The sequence below is a fragment of the Trachemys scripta genome, chromosome 1 (assembly GCF_013100865.1).
Source record: "Trachemys scripta elegans isolate TJP31775 chromosome 1, CAS_Tse_1.0, whole genome shotgun sequence".
In the NCBI taxonomy this organism is placed as follows: Eukaryota; Metazoa; Chordata; order Testudines; family Emydidae; genus Trachemys; species Trachemys scripta.
This window is the reverse complement of record NC_048298.1, coordinates 54,529,529-54,551,485: the sequence shown is the minus strand read 5'-3', so window position 1 is coordinate 54,551,485 and position 21,957 is coordinate 54,529,529. Positions and strand designations below refer to the sequence as shown.

Genomic DNA, 21,957 nt, shown 5'->3' with positions numbered 1-21,957 from the left:
CTCACTGAGCATGCTTGAGCCTCTCACAATTCCTAATGTGGATAAGACAGTGCATGCCCCATCCCTACAGAATGAGTGAAAAAGCTCCAGCCAAAGACTACAGGGGTATAGAAGGAATTTTCCTGTAATTGCTGCTCATGGTGGGGTTGGGGCCAGGCACCAGGAGTAAGAGGAAGGACCCTGTCTTTCCTGTGCTCGAAATGACCCCCCCCCCCCCCCGCTTCATCCCTTACTGGTACCCAGGCAGCAAGGAGGAGGAAGCCATTTGATTAAAATGAAGAGCAGACAAAAGTTGGAAGCTGAAGCAGGGAAAGGAGTAGAATGGGACAAGGAGACTGGTGAGACTGAGACTGGAGTGGGGAGAGGAAGTGTGACTGGGAACTGGAGGTAGGGGAAGGTAGGCAGGGACAGGCAGGCAGGGAGGGAGACTGAAACTTGATGGAAAAGGAGACTGGAACTATGACCCAATGGGGAAGATATGGGGGGGGGGTGAAGGGAAGGAGAGCAATATCTGACAAGGAGCTGGCATTTGGGGAGAGAACTGGAATAGGCTGAGCAAAGACAAGGAGCCAGAGCGGGAATGGGCAGGGAGGAAGCGACTGAGATTGGATGAGAAGACTGGGAACCAGTAGAAGGGGAGAGAGAGATCAATCAGAGCCAGGGGTTGGGAATTGCCACTGGTTGAGCAAGAACACTGGGTGTGCAGAACAGACTGGACAGCAAGCTCAGAAGGGGTGACTAGGCGTGACTAGGCAAAAAGAATGGGACTGGGATGGGAAGTCTGAGGGAGTGAAGACTGGGACTGGGTAGGCAAGGAGAATGGGATGGGAAAGAGGGAGGCATGGGGAAGAGACAGGATTGGGACAGGAAGAGATTGGGGCATAAAGCTCAAGCTTGGGGGAAACAGGTAGATGAGTCTGTGCCCACTAGAGCACACACTTCTCCAAAACTTGGAATGGAACCCAAGATTCCTGAGTCTCAGCATTCCTCTGCTGTCAGGAAATACCTGAATGTGTCTCATTCCCCTCTAGTGCTCATCCACCCAGAGGAGGACAATAAACTACTGCTATCAGTTACTCCATTAACTCAAGTGTCAGAGGTCTGTGTGAGGATCTATAGGTTTCAACCCAGCTCATGACCCATGTGGGTGTCAATATGATGCCATGTGATGAAATTTCTGTATTTTCAGTTTGCTTTTTAAAAAGCCAGTGTAATTACATACAAAAAGCTATGTTAGGAGAATATAATTAAGGTTTAAAGTCAAGCACTGAAAATAAAGGAAATGCCAGCATTAATGTTGCCTGTGACACCTTCATTTGGCCCCCTTGTGTATATGCATTATGATACAGTTTTTAATTACATATTCACATACTATTTTTCCCACAGGACTCCTTCCTCATTCAATGCAGAACTGGAGAACTGGATTCTATCCCTGCCTCTGCCACAGAGTTCCTATGCAACGCTGGACACGTCACTTAAACCAAAATATTCACAGGTGGTCAATAGCTCTGTGTTCCTCATTTTGTGGGTGCCCAACTTGAGATCCTAGGGACTGATTTGTAGAAGTGCTGAACACTCTCAGAAGTCAAAGGGAGTTGTGCTTGAATGTATTGTCATGCCAGGGTGGTAGGGAGGTTCAGTGAAACTCACTGAAGCTGGTGGGCATAACCATCACCCTTCATTTAGGATAAATGTAAGAAACATCAAGTTCCTTTATGGGACCAGGTAGCTGAAGCAATAGGAGCCACCATCCAAAACACAGGCTGCACATGGCAAGGCTAAATGATGTGGCCCACGTGAATAGAAGCTAAATGATGTGGCCCAAGGGATTTCCCTGGGGACTGATATAGCAAACACAGGGGTTAGGGCTTTGATTGGTGGAGCTCTGGGTGTTTGTGCATGAGAGAGAACCAGCACAAACACACAGAAGGACACAGAATAGGAGCAAAGGAGCCCAGACACAGCTAGAGAACCACCAGCTTGACCCCTGAAGTGGTGGCTGAAAGAGGTTTGGAACTGTGAGCAAGGAAATGGTCCCCTAGTGTTTGATTCCGGTTGTGTTCAGGGAAACAGGACTTAATATTCTTTGTAAACAAACAGGGTTGCATCAAAAAATACTTGACTCCATCACCAATTTCTCCCCCTAACAAAAGCAGCCCACTTGGCCCTGAAAACTGGCTAAAATTGGGTAAAAAAGGATAACAATACAAAATACTGTGTCCTCGGAAAAAATCATGTCCTACGTGTCTCAAATGGGGCTCCCAAAATTAGTGGATACTTTTGACCTTAATTTCTCTGTGCCTCAGCTCCCTCTATGTAAAATGGGGGTAATGATAGCCCCTCCCATCACAGGGGTTTTGTGAAGATAAATTCAGGAATGTTTGTGAGGCTCTCAAATACTATAGTGATGAGGGCTATAGAAAATCCTATGAGGAAATTAATAATTCTGTATTCAGAGCAGGATTTGAATGGTGTGCAGTAAATAAGGCATGGGGTCGCATGCTGAACAGTGACAATACTACAAAATCTTGAATAGCTGCTCATTAATTAAGCACTGTCCATCCGGTGCACTGAAAAAAATATGTGATCCTGTAATTAAAGATTGGATTGTAATTAAGGCCCTACTTGAATCGCAGGATGATTGTCCAAAAATTGAGGCTGAGTTGTGGACAAGCCATGTAAAATTGCGGAAACGTAATAATGGACCTTTTTACTTGCAGTAATAAGGTCCTTATTACTTCTTGGTGATTTCCCGCTGCCAGCCACCTAGGGCTCCCACAGTTAGCACTGCGCACCGCAAGGCTCCTGCTGTCAAAATTGCAGTGGACGCCTAATATTGTGGGATCCACAATATAGTGAATTAAGTAGGGCCTTAATCATAATGTATATGCACCAGGGGGCTTTATTATGGTTGCATAGGTAACCTTATTTCTGTCTTTTCATAACTTCTGAGTGCTTGATTTTGCAACCCCAATACTGTTCTGTTAAATATAATTACACACAAAAAACCCTATGTTAAGTTTGCTTAAATGATCAAGTGTTCATTTTTGAGGTTAGTCTTGTTTGTGCAATGCTTTTCATTGCCTTATCCTCTGTATTTGGAACTCTTTGTCTAGCTATGCAAATCTTTGCAAACTGACCTTGATGAATAGTAGGAGTTTGTATAATTTAGATTAGTTCAGTAATTGTTTGGACCAGATGCCAGAAATATTCCCAGGAGTATTTAACACTCACTCAGAAGATATAGTTGTTTGTTCACAATTTAAGGTCAGGACAAAGTAACTTCTTGGAGCCAAGAGAACATTCTGCTGATCTTGCCTTGGAAGTAGCTAGCTAGACATCAACAACAACTAACTGATACAGAAGGGAATGTGCTGATTCCAGAATTCCATTGGACGCTGAGTTTGGCACCTTAGAGTAACGTGTATAGATATTAGAACCAAAGCCAAGTGGTAATAAAAGTGTTCCTATGACTTCAGACATGACAAATAATCTTCCCTTTTACTTCCCTTAATATTGTCTGCCTGAGAAGATTGCTGTTGTTGTTGCTGTTGCTATCTTTTGTTTTGCAACCTATTCTAAAGTAAGTTGCATTCTGTGAATTGCATCATTTGCTGCTGTTCAGGATTGTTTGCTTTGGGTGCCTAGTTCTGAAAATGGAAGTAAATTTAATTTCTAACCTTGATGTGTACTGCATATTGTAGCCAAGCAGGAGAGAATACTGGAGAGAATCTAAAAAAGAAGAGCCATCCAAGAAGGATTATAAGATTATATTCTTAAATCTATAACAAGATAGATGTAAGAAGAAATTTGCATTATTTTCTCATTTACATCTATAGTCACTAGAATAAATGATCTGGACACACATTTAATTCCTCAGACCACACCTGATGTAGGAAATAGTGTAATAAAAGAACTCTCAGAATTTGCATATGTGTGGTTGAACATATGCTCAGTGAACCTAGACATGTGTGAGTGCTAGTGAAACAAATATAGTTTTCTCCCACCTTCCCTCCCCGCCCCGCCCACAAATCCTGTGGCCAACCAGGAGCTGCTTCAGCCCCTGACATTACTTAGAGCTGGCCTCCTAGCTTACCTAAGTTGCACTGGTATGTAATGGCCTATTGAGCCTGTTGTCCTGAGAAACTGCTGGATCATAGCATGTACCAGTCACTCTGCATCCTGCCTCTGTCATGCTCTCTCTGCTGGTGGATTGAGCCAGCCAGCTGTGCTACTTTTACACCAGCTAAGGATTCCCTACACTGGCTCCAATGGGAACAGAGTAAGGTCAGCACTGAGCCCTTTTAAAAATCTTACCCTAGAAATCCACATCTCTCTTGATCAGCTGAAAACAGTTCTGCTGCTCCTGCTGCCTGCTATTGGAGATTCTCTTTTAGCAGGTGTCATAGAATTACTGCTTTCAAATCCAAGAGTCCACCAGCTCTGCCAAGGATGGAATTCTCACAGACTAAATAGGCACTTACAGGATAAAATAAATTCACTGCTTCTACCTAATGGACTACAAGAAGACTTACAGTATTTCCAGTGGCTGCTGGAGTTACGCTGAGGAAATGCCATTGAGATACTGCATAGAAACTACACAGTGCTACACCAGTAGAATCGGAGTTTTGGAGAGGGCTTTGAGATATGCCACTTCCTCAATATAAACTATAGTCTAAATTTACTTAGCACTCTTCATATTATTTCAAAGACAGTGACAGTGCTATTGATCCCATAGCACACCACTCAATGTTGAACTCCTTCAGAGCTCTAAGGACACTAAAAACAATGTTGTAATTGTACTGAAAGGGTAATCTATTTAGCTGAGAGAAGGTGGACAATGGGTTAATTATTTGAGACAAGATGAGACATAAGAAGGTTCCAGACTGACTACAGTCAGCGATAGAGACTGTTTGGAAGCAGGGCCGGCTCTAGGCACCAGCAAAACAAGCTGGTGCTTGGGGCGGCACATTTTTAGGGGCGGCATGGCCGGCGCCAGAATGCCGCCCCTAAAAATGTGCCCCGGCCGCCCTAGCTCACCTCTGCTGCTGCTGCCACGGCACGCGAAACAGCTGATTCGCGCGCCGCTACTCGCCCTCCCTCCCAGGCTCTCAAACTTGGGAGGGAGGGGGAGCAGCGGCACGCGAATGAGCTGTTTCGCGCGCCGCGCCGGCTCGGGGTCGCCCCCTCCCTCCCAGGCTCTCACACCTGGGAGGGAAGGGGAGATCCTGAGCAGCCGTTTCGCGTGCCGCTGCTCCTCCTCCGTCCCAGGCTTGAGAACCTGGGGGGGAGGGGGAGAAGCGGCGCCCACGCCGCAGCCACTCGGAGTCTCCCCCTCCCTCCCAGGCTCTCAAACCTGGCCAAATTTGGGCGGCCAAAATTGTTTTTGCTTTGGGCGGCAAAAATCCTAGAGTCGGCCCTGTTTGGAAGAGTGTGTACTTGTTATAGGCATGTTGTCTTAGCTACTTCACTGCTCCACTGGGAAAAACAGATTCACACCCTGTCATGCAGTGCTCATCCCCCGTCTAGCTGTCGGATCTGCTAAGTGTTATGCTGCGGAATCCATTCTCTGTAATAAGTATTACAAGACAGCCTGGCAAACACAGTTAGATACTAGGAAATACAGAAACTTTAAAATCTATTTAGTTTCTGACCTGTGGGAGACTGGAAATCTTGCTGAATTAAGGCTCCAGCTGTATTGTCCTTGTCCACAGAGACCTGATTCCAAATGCAACATAGCTGAGTAATTAAATACTAGTTTGAAGCAAGAAAATACTACAACTATCACTTCAAATTGCTTTGTAACACTGGGAAAAAATAATTTCCCTATCTCTGTACAGTGCAAGAATTATCTATTAATGGCCACAATAAAGTCTAACTATAACAGATGCTAAAATACCTAATGCACTCATTATCCCAAGACACTCAGTGATTAACTATGCACATCCCTTTTGTTATGCAAAAGAATGCAGCAGCTTTATTGTACATTACAGGAACTCAAAGGCAATAAAAATAAGCAAGTCTTTCAGTTAATGTACTATATCAAACTTTCTAAGGAAATATAAGCTGCCATTTAATAAGCTTTGCAGAAATTATGCACTCAGACTGAGAACATAATGCATATGTTATCCTGCTGTTACTAGTCAATCAGCCTAATAGGGAACAAGTTGTTTCGGACCCTCTTATATACTGTGTTCAATATTATTGCTAAGTGTATCTGCATGCCCAAATATTATCCCTTTAGCCAGTGAGTCCTGTAAAACCCAGCACTCCCTATAGCTCTATTAAAAATATGAATAGAAACAGAATAACTTTAAGGTAATATTAAGGGTCTGACTTCATCTGACAAAGGCAAATTAGAACTTTCATTCTGTTTTTCATCCACACAGTTGTTCTTAGCTATTTCAAGATTCTACAACTTAAAAATAGTTGAATCAATTAAAAACCCATGACACTAAGATGAGAAATTGTGTAACAAGTTTCAGTCTGGACCAGATTTTCTTGGTCAAAAGATATATTTCTGAATGTTGCTACAAATAGCCAAAATGCTCAGAGCCTTTTAACTACTGTCATGTTAAAGTGTGCCACAGCAACAAAAAACAAAACAACAAAGCAATCATCATACATACATCACATAACAATGAAGTCTATCAGACAGTGACTATAGCAGATGGATAATCACTACAAGAGCTTTGCTTTGTATTAGAGCTGCAATTAGGGCTGTGAGAAAACAGAAAAAAAATTGAAAAGAATTTAGGCCTTTTCTTGTTCCTGGAATTTTGCTTTTCTGTGAATTTTAGCAATAATGGTGGTTTGAACAGTGTATGAACAATGCTATGTCCACTTTTGCAGAGCCGCTCAATCATGTGATTCAAACACTAGGCCTGTAATAATGGCATCAGCACAACAGATACAAGGTAAAAGGGTAAGACTGTGGCCAATGGTAAGTCAACTGTGCTTATTATTTTTATTGTTGTTGTTATTACTGTTATTATTTTATTATTATTATTTATTATTATTACTTGAATTGTGGGATTATTGTCAAATAATTGCAGCTGAGTTGTGGACAAGACACGGAAAAGTAATAATGGACCTCTATTAATTGCAGTAATTTGGAAAGTGCTAAGTAAATTTGGAAAAGTAATTTGGGTTCTTCATTCAAACTTTGGAAACTGCCTCAGGAACAAACTGTGCATGGACATTTTCTTCTGTTGCTTGTCAGGAAACGGGGAAACATGTACACCATTCCTGACCTAAATGTACAACTGTGAGGATACTGTTCTCAAAGGAATGCATAAATGAAGTTATTTTGTTTTGTACTTCCAGCTTTGTCTATTAACCACAAAATTATATCTTCAATATGTTTCAAAAAACTATACTTATGGGGCCTGATTCTCCTCTTACATACACAAGTGTAAATCTGGACTCTCCTCTCATTTACATCAATTGTAAACTAATTTCACCAGTCTATAGTGTTACAGTAGTGTAAAACCAGAGTAAGTGAAGGGAAAATCAGACTGGTAAAGATGTGTAGATTTTTCTAAAGTATTGGGAAGAATGTAAATCTTACCTCTTCTATGTACAGATAGAAGGGTTTTGTTTTTTTACTCTTTAAGATATCTAAGCAAATCAACAGCTTATTGCTAACAACTGAATTTTTTTCATATACTTTACAAATTAACCATTCATTGGAGCAGATTCTAATCTAAGTAACCAGTACATATTGACTCAAAGTAAATAGAGTTGCTCCTGCTTTATACAGATGTAAATGAGATCAGAATCTTGTTAATTTGTCTATATAATACATGGCTTACCAATGACATAATTAAAACATTCATAATGCCAGAGTTAGGAAATGTCTAAATAAACTATTTTCTTTAACAGAGAAACGGATGAAGAGGCTGGGAAAAATACTTATAGGAAAATGATAAGTATTAAAATCTTTTCTATCTACCAAAATTCTACTCTCCATATTAATATTTGCCATCCAAAGGTATAGTATCAGCTATAGAGAAGAAATTACAGAAAGCATGGTTAAATATGTTCATTATTAATTACAGCACATAACTTATTTTCAGGGGAAGTCCAGAAACAATTTACATATAGCAACTCTGTTTTCAAGTTCAGCAGTTATCATTGACTTTACATCACAAGTTCCTCAAGATGCTAGTTTCTTAAATTGTAAGTGAGAAGATAGCATTTCTGAATTCAGCAATAAAGAACCGATGCCATCAGAAAACATAGGAATTAGAAAACATTTTGTATAGTGAAAGTTCTCATAAATAGTTCATATTTAATGACAAATTATGACAGTATCTATGTACCGTATATGACTAGGAAAGTGTGACAGTCTTTTGAATCATCCATTAGGTCTGGTATTCTACATGCTAGTTTTCATGGTTATGGTTTTATCTCCTAAAAAGATTCCCTATTCAAGTTTCCACTTCTCAGTCATATCCGTCTCTCAGTTGTGAAATTTTTCTTCTGGTTCTACCAGTTACTAACCTGCCACTGTTTAACTCTTCTTCTTGACACTGAGGATGCATGAGATTTTTTTTAAGTATGAGTTAGCATGAGAATTATTCCTCCTAAAATTTTATGTAGACTGAAAGGGGTAAAGTATAAGTGCTTTGAATAATAAAACAGATTGTTGAAAGAAAGCAATGTGATTATTATTCTCTGTGAAGTGCATGCAAATGCATTACCTCATCTGTGGGGCACATGTATATTCATTAATAATATTGGGTTTACAGGTAATTGAGAAATGCTTAAATTAACTACTTTCTTCCGCAGAGTGACAGAGTAAGAGACTTGGTAAAGGATCTACAGGAGAATGGAAAATATTAAAATCTTTGCTATATACCTTCTAATCTCCATATTAATAGAGAGCCAGCACCTGTGATGAAGAAGAATGCAAACTATATGAACCTATTTCCTCTCAAGTGATCCAGTGGGCCAAATTCTGCTTGACTTATTTATAAAAAGTATCAAAGGGGTAGCCGTGTTAGTCTGGATCTGTAAAAGCAGCAAAGAGTCCTGTGGCACCTTATAGACTAACAGACGTATTGGAGCATGAGCTTTCCGAAGAAGTGGGTATTCACCCACGAAAGCTCATGCTCCAATACGTCTGTTAGTCTATAAGGTGCCACAGGACTCTTTGCTATTTATAAAAAGACTCCCATTTGATTTCAATGGGATTACTTGAGTAAGTGACCATAGATACATAGATTCCAAGACCAGAAAGAACCATTCTGATCATCTAGTCTGACCTCCTGTCTAACACAGGCCATAGAGCTTCCTAAAAAAAATGTCTAGAGCAGATCTTTCATAAAAACACTGAATCTTGATTTAAAAATTGCCAGTGATGGAGAATCTACCAGGAGCCGTTGGTAAATTGTTTCAATGGTTAATCCCTCTTTGTCAAAAATTCAAGCTTTATTTCCAATCTGAATTTGTCTAGCTTCAACATCCAGCCATTGGATTATGCTATATCTTTCTCTGCCAGATTGAAGAGCCCATTATTAAGTATTTGTTCCCCAGGCAGTTACTTATAGACTGTGATCAAGTGACCCGTTAGCCTTTTCTTTGTTAAACTAAAGAGATTAATCTCTTTGAGTCTACCACCATAAGGCATATTTTATAATCCTTTTTCATTTTTGTGGCTTTTCTCTGAACCCTCTCCAATTTATCAACATCCTTCTTGATTGTGGACACCAGAACTCGGGGACAAAGTATTCCAGCAGCAGTTGCACCAGTGCCAAACATAGAGGTCAAATAACCTCTCTATTCATACTTGAGATTCTTCTGTTTATGCATCCCAGGATCTCATTAGCTCTTTTGGCCACAGTGTCACACTGGAAATTCATGTTCAGCTGATTATCCACCATGACCCCCAAATCTTTTTTCAGAGTCACAGCTTCCCAGAACCGTGTCCTCCATCCTATAAGTATGGCCCACATTCTTTGTTCTCAGACATATATGTTTACATTTAGCCACATTAAAATCCATATTATTTGCTTGAGCCCAATTTACCAAGTATTCCAGATCGTTCTGAATCAGTGACCTGTCCTCTTCATAATTTACAACTCCCCCAATTTTTATGACATCTGCAAACTTTATCAGTGATGTTTCTAAGTTTTCTTCAAGGACATTGATAAAAATGTCAAATAGTATTGGGCTGATAACACTGCTCTACAGCCAAAATGCTTCTGAAATAAATGTAGTCCAACTTTACTAATTCTGGGTCACTGAGAACGAAAATGATGCTTAAAATTGTTGATTGACTCTAGTTTTCAAGATATGCTATTGGGTTAGTATATACAACCCTTGACTTGGGAATGCCGGAGGATAAGTGAGTTATAAAGGGAAGGGATTTCAATTTAAACCAGAAATGACTAAAATACATCTTTGACTGGATCTATGAATAAATCTATGACTGGGTTTGGACAGTACTTGCTTTTTAGGCAAAACAATGAAATGATGCAATCTGAAGCTGGTATTGCGTCATACATGATATGAATTGCATCCTGTTATTCCTAGAAGTCATGGATGATGCAATCATAACGAAGCTTACATCACTCTGCTGAACAAATTGCCCTATATCAGCTCTAGAAATCATACAATGTCGTGCTCTCTTATTTGTCAGTGTTTGATTTTGCAAAGGGACACGTTTCTGTTTAGCCAAAGTGAGCAGAGATGCCTCATACTTCTGTGAACAGTGCTGATAACTTCTGCTACGTTTGTGGTGAAGTGACTTTTGCATCACAAAAGCGCAGTATAACCACTATGGTTAAGAAAGCCTATCACCTTTATTTTGACTGCAAAATTGGAGATCAGGACAAGAGGTGGGCCCCACACATATGCTGCAACACTTGTGCAACAAATCTTCGCCAGTGGTTGAACAGGAAAAGGAAATCTATGCCTTTTGCAGTGCCAATGATTTGGAGAGAGCCAACGGCTCATACCAGCAATTGTTACTTCTGCATGGTGCCTCCAGTTGGGAAAGGTGTGTCAAAGAAGAAAAAGTGCACTGTGCATTATCCACACATTCCATCAGCTATACGCCCAGTACCCCACGGAGAAGGCCTGCCGGTTCCTGATGCACCAGAATCATTCTCACTTGAGTCAGACGAGGAAGAGGATGAAACTTCTGGTCCTGAACCATCAATGTCACAGGACCCACATTTTCTCCCATCCTCCTCCTCTGAACCACACCTCCTAACACAAGGTGAACTGAATGACCTTGTCAGGGATTTGGAACTACCCAAGAGTAAGGCAGAGCTATTGGGCTCCAGACTACAGCAGTGGAATCTCCTGGCAGGTAATGTTAGGGTTTCCATGTTCCGTGACCGTCAAAAGGTTCTTGTCCCATTCTTCTTCTTGGAAGGTGATCTTGAGGCCTACAACAGCATCGATGGTGTGATGGCAGCCCTCAACATCGTTCACGATCCAGATGAGTGGAGACTGTTCATTGATTCATCGAAGACGAGTCTTAAAGCTGTTTTACTGCATAATGGCAATGTTTTGCCATCAATTCCAGTTGGTCATGAAGTCCATATGAAGGAAACCTATGACAACATGAAACAACTTTTGAGGTGCATAAACTATGACCAACATCAGTGGCAGCTTTGTGGCGATTTGAAGGTCGTTGCTCTCTTGCTTGGTCTGCAGACTGGATATACAAAGTACTGCTGTTTTCTCTGTGAATGGGATAGTTGTGCAAGAGATTCCCACTACATCAAGAAAGACTGGCCACTCCGACTGGCCACTGGAGCCTGGGAGGAAAAGTGTTCAGCATCCACCACTTGTTGAATCAAGGAAGATTTTGTTACCACCCTTACACATCAAGCTGGGTCTGATGAAGAACTTTGTCAAGGCCATTGACAAAACACAAGCAGCTTTCAAGTACCTCCGTGGAAAATTTCCAAGGTTAAGTGAAGCGAAGATAAAGGAAGGTGTCTTTGTTGGTCCTCAGATTCATGAACTTCTTCAAGATGATGCATTTGACCATGCACTGCGTGGCAAGGAAAAGACGGCATGGAAAGCCTTCCAGTTAGTGGCAATAAATTTTCTCGGAAACAACAAGGCAGACAACTACAGGTTGTTGGTGGAAAACCTCCTCAAGGCATACAAAAGCCTTGGTTGCAACATGTCACTAGAGATACATTTTTTGCACTCTCATCTAGATTTTTTTCCACCGAACTGCGGAACAGTGAGCGACGAGCACGGCGAGCGATTTCACCAGGACATTGCAACAATGGAGAAATGCTATCAGGGCAAATGGAGCCCATCAATGCTTGCAGACTATTGCTGGACAGTGACAAGAGATGCTCCATTTAATGAATACAAGAGACAAGCCAAGAAGCGCAGAGTAGACACTGAATAAGACTAAACTTTGTACATAATAGTTTTTTGCCTTTTGTTTCATAATAAATTTGATTTATATAACCCTTTTGCTGATTTTTAAAATGTTACATAAACAGGACAGGTGAACTATTATCATGTAAAGCAACCATAAACACATGAAAAGACCTAGGTTTACAATTTATGATTAAAACTCTACTATCTACACAATATACATAGACATAAAATGTAAAAACTTAAATATCTTAGAAACAGTAGCCAATCAGTTGTTTTAATTGTCATATTTGAATTCAGCACATCAAAATACATAATAAATAGCACATTTTATCTCTGAAGCAGACGACTTCTCAAAAATTGTAGACCAGTGTAACTGCTCCTGGAGAGATCCCACAAGAAACACATCTACTGAATGACAATTCCTTGTTTACAATTATGTTTTGAGACTTATCAGTTAGCCAGCTTTTAAATCATTTAATATGTGCCATGTTTTTTTTATATTGTTTTAGTTTTTTAATCAAATGCCATGAGGTACCATGTAAAAGCCTTACAAAGCTATAAGTATAGTATCTTTATCTACCAAACTTATAATCTCATCAATTTGGGACAGTACCTCAGATTCGTCATCCAAAAAGAATAGCTCTAATGTAGGTATCTTCCCCACATCCTCTGCACTAAAGACCAATGCAAAGAATTCATTTAGCTTCTTTGCAATGGCCTTGTCTTCCTCAAATGTTCCTTTAACAACTTTGTCATCTAGTGGCCCCACTGCCTGCTAGGCAGGCTTTCTGCTTCTCATGTACTTAACATTTTTTACTCTTAGTTTTTGTGTCTTTAGCAAGTCACTTCTCCATTTTTTTCTTGGTCTGCCTTATTGTCAGGTTCTGGTTCCAGGCAGTAAGGGCTGGTGGTCAAAGCCAGATGTAGGGTCAGGACTGGGCCGAGGGCAGTGTTGAAATCAGGGACGGAGACAGGCCATGGGTCAGAACTGAGGTCAGAGTCCATAGACAAGCCAGGTCAGTATCATAGTCGGAGTCCAAATGCAGGCCAAGGGCTGAAGGTGGGTTGGAGTGAGTCACAGGATCTGGGGTCAAGAGGGAGATACAAGGCTGGAATGGGTCAGTAACAGGGCTGAAGCAGGGTCAGAGAAGGGCCTGGACAAGGCAGGGGCAGGCAGAACAAGGCTCAATCAAGGCTGGGGCAGGAACAGGAACTGGATCCAAGGCAGGCCAGAAGCCTAGGGAGTCTGTTACACTGAGAGGCAGCAAGACCATTCCTGGCTGGGTAGTGCTGTTGCACAGACTAACTTGCAGCTCTGGAGTGTAGGGTTACCACATTCAAACATTTGAAAAAGAGGACACTCCACTCCTCTGCTGAAGTATGAATGGAGGCTGAGTGATTGCAGGCTCTGTTGGAGGAGTGAGTCATGGCAGCTGAGTGAGCAGCGCTGGTCAGGCAGCGGGTTTGCCTCACACTTATACCTTTACATTTTACTTGCAGAGTTTGTGCTCCTTCTTATTTTCCTCATTAGGATTTGATTTCCAGATTTTAAAGGATGCCTTTTTGCCTCTAGCAGGCTCCATTACTCTGCTATTCAGCCATGGTGACATTCTTTTGGGCCTTTTACTGTCTTTTTTGACTTGGGGTATATATCTTGTTTGATTTGGGGTCTGAGCCTCCCTTACGGTGTTTTTAAGTAATCTCCATGCTGCTTGCAGGCATTTTACCCTTGTGACAGCAACTTTTAATTTCCATCAAGCTAGCATCCTCATTCTTGTGTAGTTCCCCCTTTTAAAGTTAAAATATTAATGTGATGGTGGGGTTTTGGTATCCCCCCCTCACCCCCCCACAAGGATGTTAAATTTAATTACATTATGATCACTGTTACCAAGCAGTTCAGCTATAGAGTTACCTCTTGGACCAGATTCTGCGCTCCACTAAGGACTAAATCAAGAATTGCCTCTTCTCCCCTTGTGGGTTCCAGCACAAGCTGCTTCAAGCAGCAGTTATTAATGATATCTATAAATTTTATCTCTGCATCACATCCTGATGTGACATTTACCCAGTCAATATAAGGATACCTGAAATCACCCATTTATTATTGTGTTTCTGGTTTTGTAGCCTCTATAACCTCCTTTAGCATTTCACAGGTATTGTCACCATCCTGGTCATGTGGTTGGTAACACATTGCTACTGCTATACTCTGATTATTCAGGCATGGAATTTCTATCCTTAGAGATTCTACAGTACAGTTTGATTCATTTAAGATTTTCACCTTATTTGACTCTGTGCTTTTTTTAACACATAGTGCTACACCTGCATCAGTGCAAACTACTCTGTCATGCCTGTATATTTTGTACCCTGGTATTACCATGTTCCATTGATTATCCTCATTCCACCAAGTCTCTGTGATGCCACAATATCTTCATTTAATGCCAGGCACTCTAGTTCACCTATCTTTCATGTTTGACTGTTCCTCACTAGCTCCTGCCTCTACTTTACCAACTTCTTTCCGATCCTCTGCACTAGGATATAGAATTCCATCTTAAATAAATTCATCCCTAGGGGATGTCTCCACCTGACCCATATGCTCTCCTGCACCTATCAGCTTTCTACCACCACTTATTTTAAAAAATCCTCTACCATCTTTTAATTTTATATGCCATCGGTCTGGTTCCATTTTGGTTAAGGTGGAGCCCATCCCTCCTTATAGACTGCTCCTTCCCCAAAAGGTTCCCTAGTTCCTAATAAACCTAAATTCCTCCTCCCTACACCATCATCTGATCCACACATTTAGACTTTACAGTTCTGCCTGTCTTACTGGCCCTCCAGGTGGAACTGGAAATGTTTCAGAGAATGCTACCATGGAGATCCTGGACTTCAATGTCTTACCTAGCAGCCTAAATTTGGCTTCCAGGACCTCTCTCCTAGCTTTCCCTATGTCTGGTACTTACATGTACCATGACCACTGGCTCCTCTACAGCACTACCTCTATGGCTATCTAGATGTCTCATGAGATCTGCTGCCTTTGCACATGCCTTTCACCATGTGGCTCTCCTGATCATCACAAACCCCACTATCTATGCTTTTAGTAATTGAATCCCTCATTACTGCTGCCTTTCTCTTCCTATTAATGGGGGTCCCTGCCCCGGAGGGGTATCCTCAGTGTGAGAGGATGTTATGACATCATTTCGAAGTTGCCTCCCAACTATGGGATTGTTTCCCTCTAAAGCTTTCCTGACCCCAAACTTTCATCCTCCTCAACAACACAAGGGCTGTTGAACAGGAGGGCTGACCTTTCCACTATGTCTCTAAATGTCTCCTCCATGTACCTTTCTGTCTCCCTTTGCTCCTCCAGCCTCTGTCTCTGAGATACGTGAGTTGCTTGCACTGCACACACACATATACCACCTGTCCACGAGGCAGATAATCGTACATATTGCACTCTGTGCAATAAACATGGTAGCCCCCATCTTGCTGCTGGTCTTCTGCCTGCATTTTTTTACTCTTGTGACTTTTTTATGTAGCCTAAGTTATGGGTGTGTTGAGTAAATGTAATTTTTTCCTGTCAGTTATTTTTCTTGGGGACTTGATGCCTTTCTAATTGTTATGATCCCTCAGCCTCCCCTGCTGCAGCTGAACTCTCTCTGTAGCCAAACTCTCCTTTACCTGGCAGCTCACTCAGCCACCATGCTCTCGCCCTCTGTTGTGGGCTCTCTCTGCTTGAGAAGAGTGTTATCATATGATATGACTACATCATCCCCCCGCCCCAATAAAGAACAAACATATTTATTGAACACTCTGCCTTTTCTGCATTATTATTGATAATTCTACTATTTCTATCTAGAAATGGATCAATACCATTGCTGGGATTTCCCCCCTTAATATACTAAACTCTCTTTATTGTCCTTAACTCTGTTGGCCATGGATTTCTTTTTGTGTCCTTTTGCTTTCCTTATCAATTTTCTACCATTCCTAGTTTGTGATTTATATTCATTAGGATCAACTTCCCCTTTCTTTCATTTGTTATATATATTTTAATTTTTTTATAGCCACCTACACTTCCCCTCTAAACCAGCTCATTTTTTTAACCAATACAGGCTTTTTGGGCTTCATGATTTGGCCCCAGATTCCCAAGCTACAATTTTCTCAAAGAGGCTGAGATATAAACATTGTCTGTTTTCTGTCTATTCCACTGTACTACTTTGGCGCTTATTCTGTTTCCTGAAGAAATAAATTTTACCTGTTGAAAACAAATGACTAAATGTGACAGTATTCTTACACAGCTTTGATATCTCTCAGACATTGTATCTTATTGCTCTGTCAGTTAAAAAGTGTCAATAACTTGTAAGAAGTATAGGAATGTATACCCTGAGCTTTGCAAAGTGCACAGCAAGGCCTCCACTCTGTGTAACTCCACAGACATACTAAAAACATTCCACAATCTTTATAAATTCCACAGAGTCCTGTAAGCACTCACAATGTACTCTGCAGGGATCCAACACTTCTGAATAGATGGTATTTAATCATCTAGCTGCCATTGGCTTCTAACCATTAGGAAACTTGCTTCAAACACTAGATATCAAAAATTGTATTGCATACAGTAAGCAATGCACACTCTGAAATCTAACTTGTCCAAATGGAGTGCTTTGGGATTTGGGGTCTAGACTCTTTAATCTGCATCCACAAGAATCAATTTATATCCGACCCACAATCCGCACTCTATATTTTATCTATATCTGCATCCGCACCACAGCAGCACGCTATCTCACAGTGCCTCTCAGGAGGAGTGTCTGTGTGCATGCATGTGTACTGTATATAGGATCTCAAAGGCAGGGAAGCAGCTGTCTGCAGGTCATAGCTTATGAAGGTGCTTCCTCACCTTCCCTCTCTCCCATATACAGAGAAAGGGGAGGTGATGGATCCAGGCAGACAGCAAAATCCCCCATGCTCCTATTGCAACGGTTTAAGCAGCCAAGCTATTTAGGAAACCTCTCCCGACTTCAGTATTGCTATATCAAGTCAGTTGGAGAGGGAGGCAGCTGCTTCTGCAAAGTAAGTAAGTACGGGGCCAGGAGGCGAGGGAATATAGGATCTGGAAGGCAGGGAAGCAACCTCATAGACTATGAGCTGCAGACAGCTGCTTCCCCACCATTGAGATCCTTTTTTAGAGCCCTGTGCAGATACAAAATTTGTTTACGCATCTAATCTGCAAAAATGGTCTGCAGATATCCACATCCGCACATGCGGATATAAAACTGATATCCATGGATTTGCAGGGCTCTACATGTGTTGATGGTGGTATCACATGTAGCAGGAAATCACAAACATGGACAGCTTGATTAATTTCAGTGTAGGGAAAGGATGAGAAAATTGGGGCCAAATTCTGAGTTGGTTTAAGCAGACACATTAAAATCAGTGGACTTGCACCTGCTTCCACCATGTCTGAAGTTGGACTTTAGTTTTACCATGAAAAAATGTGCATTTGTAATACTTACAGACCCTGGTCATTGTCAGGCTGGATTAAACCTGGGACCTCTGGAACTAAATACATGAGCCTCTACTGCATGAGCTGAAAGCCCCATGGCTCTTAGCTAAGGCTGTAGCAGACTCATTCATCTCTAAGTAGTCTTGGTGCAATTAGAGGGGACAGAACACCACTCCCAGGAGCTGTGTGGGTTACACATTCTCTTTCTTTTAAAAAAATACAGCTACCAATCATCTCCCTCCTGCCTTTAACCTCCTCATTCTCATGGCCTCCTTTCTTCCCCTCCTTTCTCTTCTGGTGCTGTGTAATCTCACATCTGCCTGCTCCACTCTACCAAGATTGCTTTCATTAAGCACACTTATGAGTTGCCTATTGCCAGATCCAAGGAGTTCTTCTCCAACCTTATCATTTTTGATCTATCTGCTGCTTTTGACACCCCCTCCCAATCTTCCTTGACTTTCTCCTCTCTGTGGGTTTTCAGTCTAACTCAGGACCTGCTTTCATGGCTTCATTTATTGTGTCTACATTCATGACTCTCAAATCTACATTTCAACAAATGGCATCTGAGATCTCTGGCTTCTCCTCCTGGATGCCCAGACACCAACTCAAACTGAAAGGGCCTTATTCTCAATGTACAGTAGAGAGAGTGGTGGTGGGATTGGTGGGGAGGGAAGACATGGCTATAGCTTCCTGACACTGCCTGGCCCCAAAAAGGAAGTAAAAAGAAGTGCACAAAACAACCAGCATAACTCAATATCTCTCCCGGTGTAACATTTGGCCTCCCATATTCCCACCGCCACCCTTTGTTTATGGCATCACTTGCTATGTTATGTCTAATTTATAATGTTAGCCCTCCAGGGAAGGGTCCTGTCATTTCTTTATTTGTCTCTAAAGTGCTTTGCTCTACAGGGGGCTTGTATAAATATTAAATTCTAATAATACTGAGCAGGCAAACTTGTCCTTTACATTAATGTAATTATTTTTCACAGCATCAAGAATGGTGTTCCAAACTCAGTTACTTTTCTCCTGTTGCTAAACTTTGTCATATTGGAGTAATGCTACCATTCAAATGCAGAAAAAACATGTTTCTATACACTTCTCAGAACACTAAATGAGATTTCATCTGTGTCCGTAATTAATATCATCCTCACATGGAAATTAGAGGATTTAACCCAATCCTGGTTTTTGTTTAGTCTGCTATTGTGCTGGAAAAGCTTGTTGAGATCTATAAAAGCCACCACTACCCTTAAAGAGAATGTGTGCATACATTTAATTCCAAAATATGCTTGCTTCCCTCTATATAATCACAGGGTCCTGATTCTAATATTGATTTTTGCTCGTCATTTAATACTGTGCTGAGTCAGCTTGGTTTTATTCCCATGCAAAGCATTGATACTACAACCACCATGTAAATAAAATGTGTCATCTTAGTTGTGCATTCTGAATAAACATCTTTAAATAAGTAAATAACTCCACTATACAAACAACATTCTTTCACATGGCTTGGGTAGATAGCAATGATCACAAATTTACATCTAGATTTGATAGCCAGCACATTGCTGCAGCAATGAGCTGGTGAATGCCTTTCAGGCCCCCGGCGAAAGAACGAAGGGGACGCTAAGATCTGATGTGCTCCATCTTTTGTGCCTGGTGACCACAGTCACAGACAGAAGTTTGGAGCAAGATGACAACCTTCACGTGGTGCTCCTGTTAAGTGTTGGTGGTTTTGTGCTTTGTGTAAATTCACTAACATACCAATGTCTTCAATTGGCCACTGGACATTGCATTACCAACCTCCAAGTGAAAGTAGCAACTATATATATATATGCAATTAGAGCAAGTCTTACTTTATGTCGTAAAAATATGGAATAGGGCATGGGACAGGTCTTTTCAAATAAAAATTCTCTAAACTCAAAACCCCCAAGGTCAAAATATGGTGACTTCATTTTTCAAACTCAAAAGGATGGTTTAATAATGCTTTTGGGATTAAGACAGCCCCGTTTCTATACGTGGCATACAATAGTCAGTGGAGGATAGGATGCTTTCTGGTGCATTTCTATTCATTCTTTCATTACAGTTACACAAAGTAGATCCATTTATTATACACCCTCTTGCATCTTTTTAAAAGACCAAATTAAATGTAAAATGCAGAATGGGAGAAAAGAAAGCATGATAAAGGACTCACTCACCAACAGAAGTTGGTCCAATAAAAGATATTACCTCACCCACCTTGTCTCTCTAATGGGCTCATTAGACATTTAATCTGAACTTCTTTTCTTAACCTTCTATTCAAACAACAAACAGCACATTGGTTTACTCCTGGACACTTAAAATGAAGCAAAACTGTAGAAGTTTATACCCCTCTGATGTCCCATTACAGTGCTGATAAAATCTCGCTGCCATGTCATTGTCACTTCTGTGGTAATTACTCTGATGATGGATACTTGTCACTATTTACAGGAAAGTTGGTACCTCATCAAAGAGAACTGGACACCTCTCTGATTTGGTTACCTTTGTTAATAGATTTCAGTAATTGTGAACAAAGATGTGGTAGCATGTCCAAAAAAGAGGAAACCCAACCAGTTATTATGGACTTCTTCATTAAACTTCAACCGAATGATGCAACTCTGGGACAAATAACATTGATCATTTTGAACACTAAACGGCCTCTTCCACCAAGTCAGCCAAAGTGACCTTTCTTGATAGAGTATCAGAGTTGTCTTTAGACACCACTATGACAAAACTCAAGCAATAGATAGAGGTGATGGGTAAGGCATAATGGCACATGAAACAAGTTGTTTGGACTTATATCTACTGCATATACTTCTTTCTTAATTTCCAGATACAAAAGAGCAGCCATTGGAAGAATACAACAAATTATCTGCCTAGTTATACTGACTGATAAAAGACATTGCAATGCAGCAAACTGTCACTGAACAGAATAAAAATATTGTTTACATGAAAGTGAAAATATTGAATATTGAGAGCAAGTGTTAATTTTCATCACAAAAATGCATTCCTGTATTGTGTACATTTCAAATATTATAAGCCTTTGACCTGACGGGCAGTTTTTTTCCCCCTTGCTTTGCTGAGTTTCTCTCATCCTCATAATAAAGGCTTTACATTTACAAAATGACTAGCTTCCCTTTTTTTCCCCCCAGTGTAGTTTTGGCAGAAGATACCTTCCCATTTGGAAAGTCACCAAGTTCTTACCTGGCACTCTTAGCAAAACAAATCAGCAATGTTTTCACAATAAAAGGCCAACTGGCTTTTACAAAGTCCCTGAGAACGTTGATGTAAAATCTCTCAATAGTGATTGCAAACAAAACATTTATTTAACTTTATGAAGTCTCAGTTGAACAGTGTTTGCTCTAGTGGAAATACAGTGACTAGGCAGCTTCAGCAGCCTGAATGAAACATTAAGAGAGTGTACCTGCATGATAATAAGAAGGTCAAACACTAAGATGAAAGAAGCCAGGAAGGCTCTTGAGACCTCATCACTTGGCAGAAATCCACGATTCAACTTGTCCCAGCTGATCCAGTCAGTAGTGATGACAAGCACAACTACAGAAGTCAAAGTAAATAGAACAGTCCTGCAAGGGAAAAAAATACTTCAGAAACAATACTGTATAATACAATTCTACATGATTTTTTCTATCCTCTAACAGTTAACTAATACTTTATTGTACTGTACTGCAGACCAAGTGAGCTTGAAGAAAATTGTGTGTAAAAGTAGGTAATTTTATCCAAGATATAAAAGGCACTGGACAGATCTTTAGTGTAAAGAAATGTGCTAGCTGTTTCCAAACTAGATGAGAAATTAATGCTGAGCTACATCATTATATTTCAGTTTCATACTTTTCATATATATGGTAAAGACTAATAAAGACAAATGTAATATAATAAACCAATAATTATTTGTAAAAGTACCAAGACTACCATTGTGTCTTTGAAAAATGGAATGCAGACTCACTACTCCTGCATCGTGTTTACGATTACCCCCATCAACTTTCAGCCCGGAGCCAAGGTTCCTTTCGGGCGTATATTCTATGTCCAAACCAGAGCTAGCATCATTAAGGGAGTACCTCCAGAAAAACCTAACTACAGTA

At 40.8% G+C, this 21,957-nt stretch overlaps 1 protein-coding gene across 3 annotated transcripts in view; it reads right to left on the bottom strand.

The window, feature by feature from the left end:
* TMEM117 (transmembrane protein 117) overlaps window positions 1-21,957 on the bottom strand; it is a 345,104-nt gene that overhangs the window by 43,731 nt on the left and 279,416 nt on the right. For all 3 annotated transcript variants that reach the window (XM_034769923.1, XM_034769909.1, XM_034769918.1), the window contains one exon: window positions 21,282-21,441. In XM_034769923.1, the coding sequence (XP_034625814.1) occupies window positions 21,282-21,441 (160 nt within the window). The remainder of the gene's footprint in view (window positions 1-21,281; window positions 21,442-21,957) is intronic.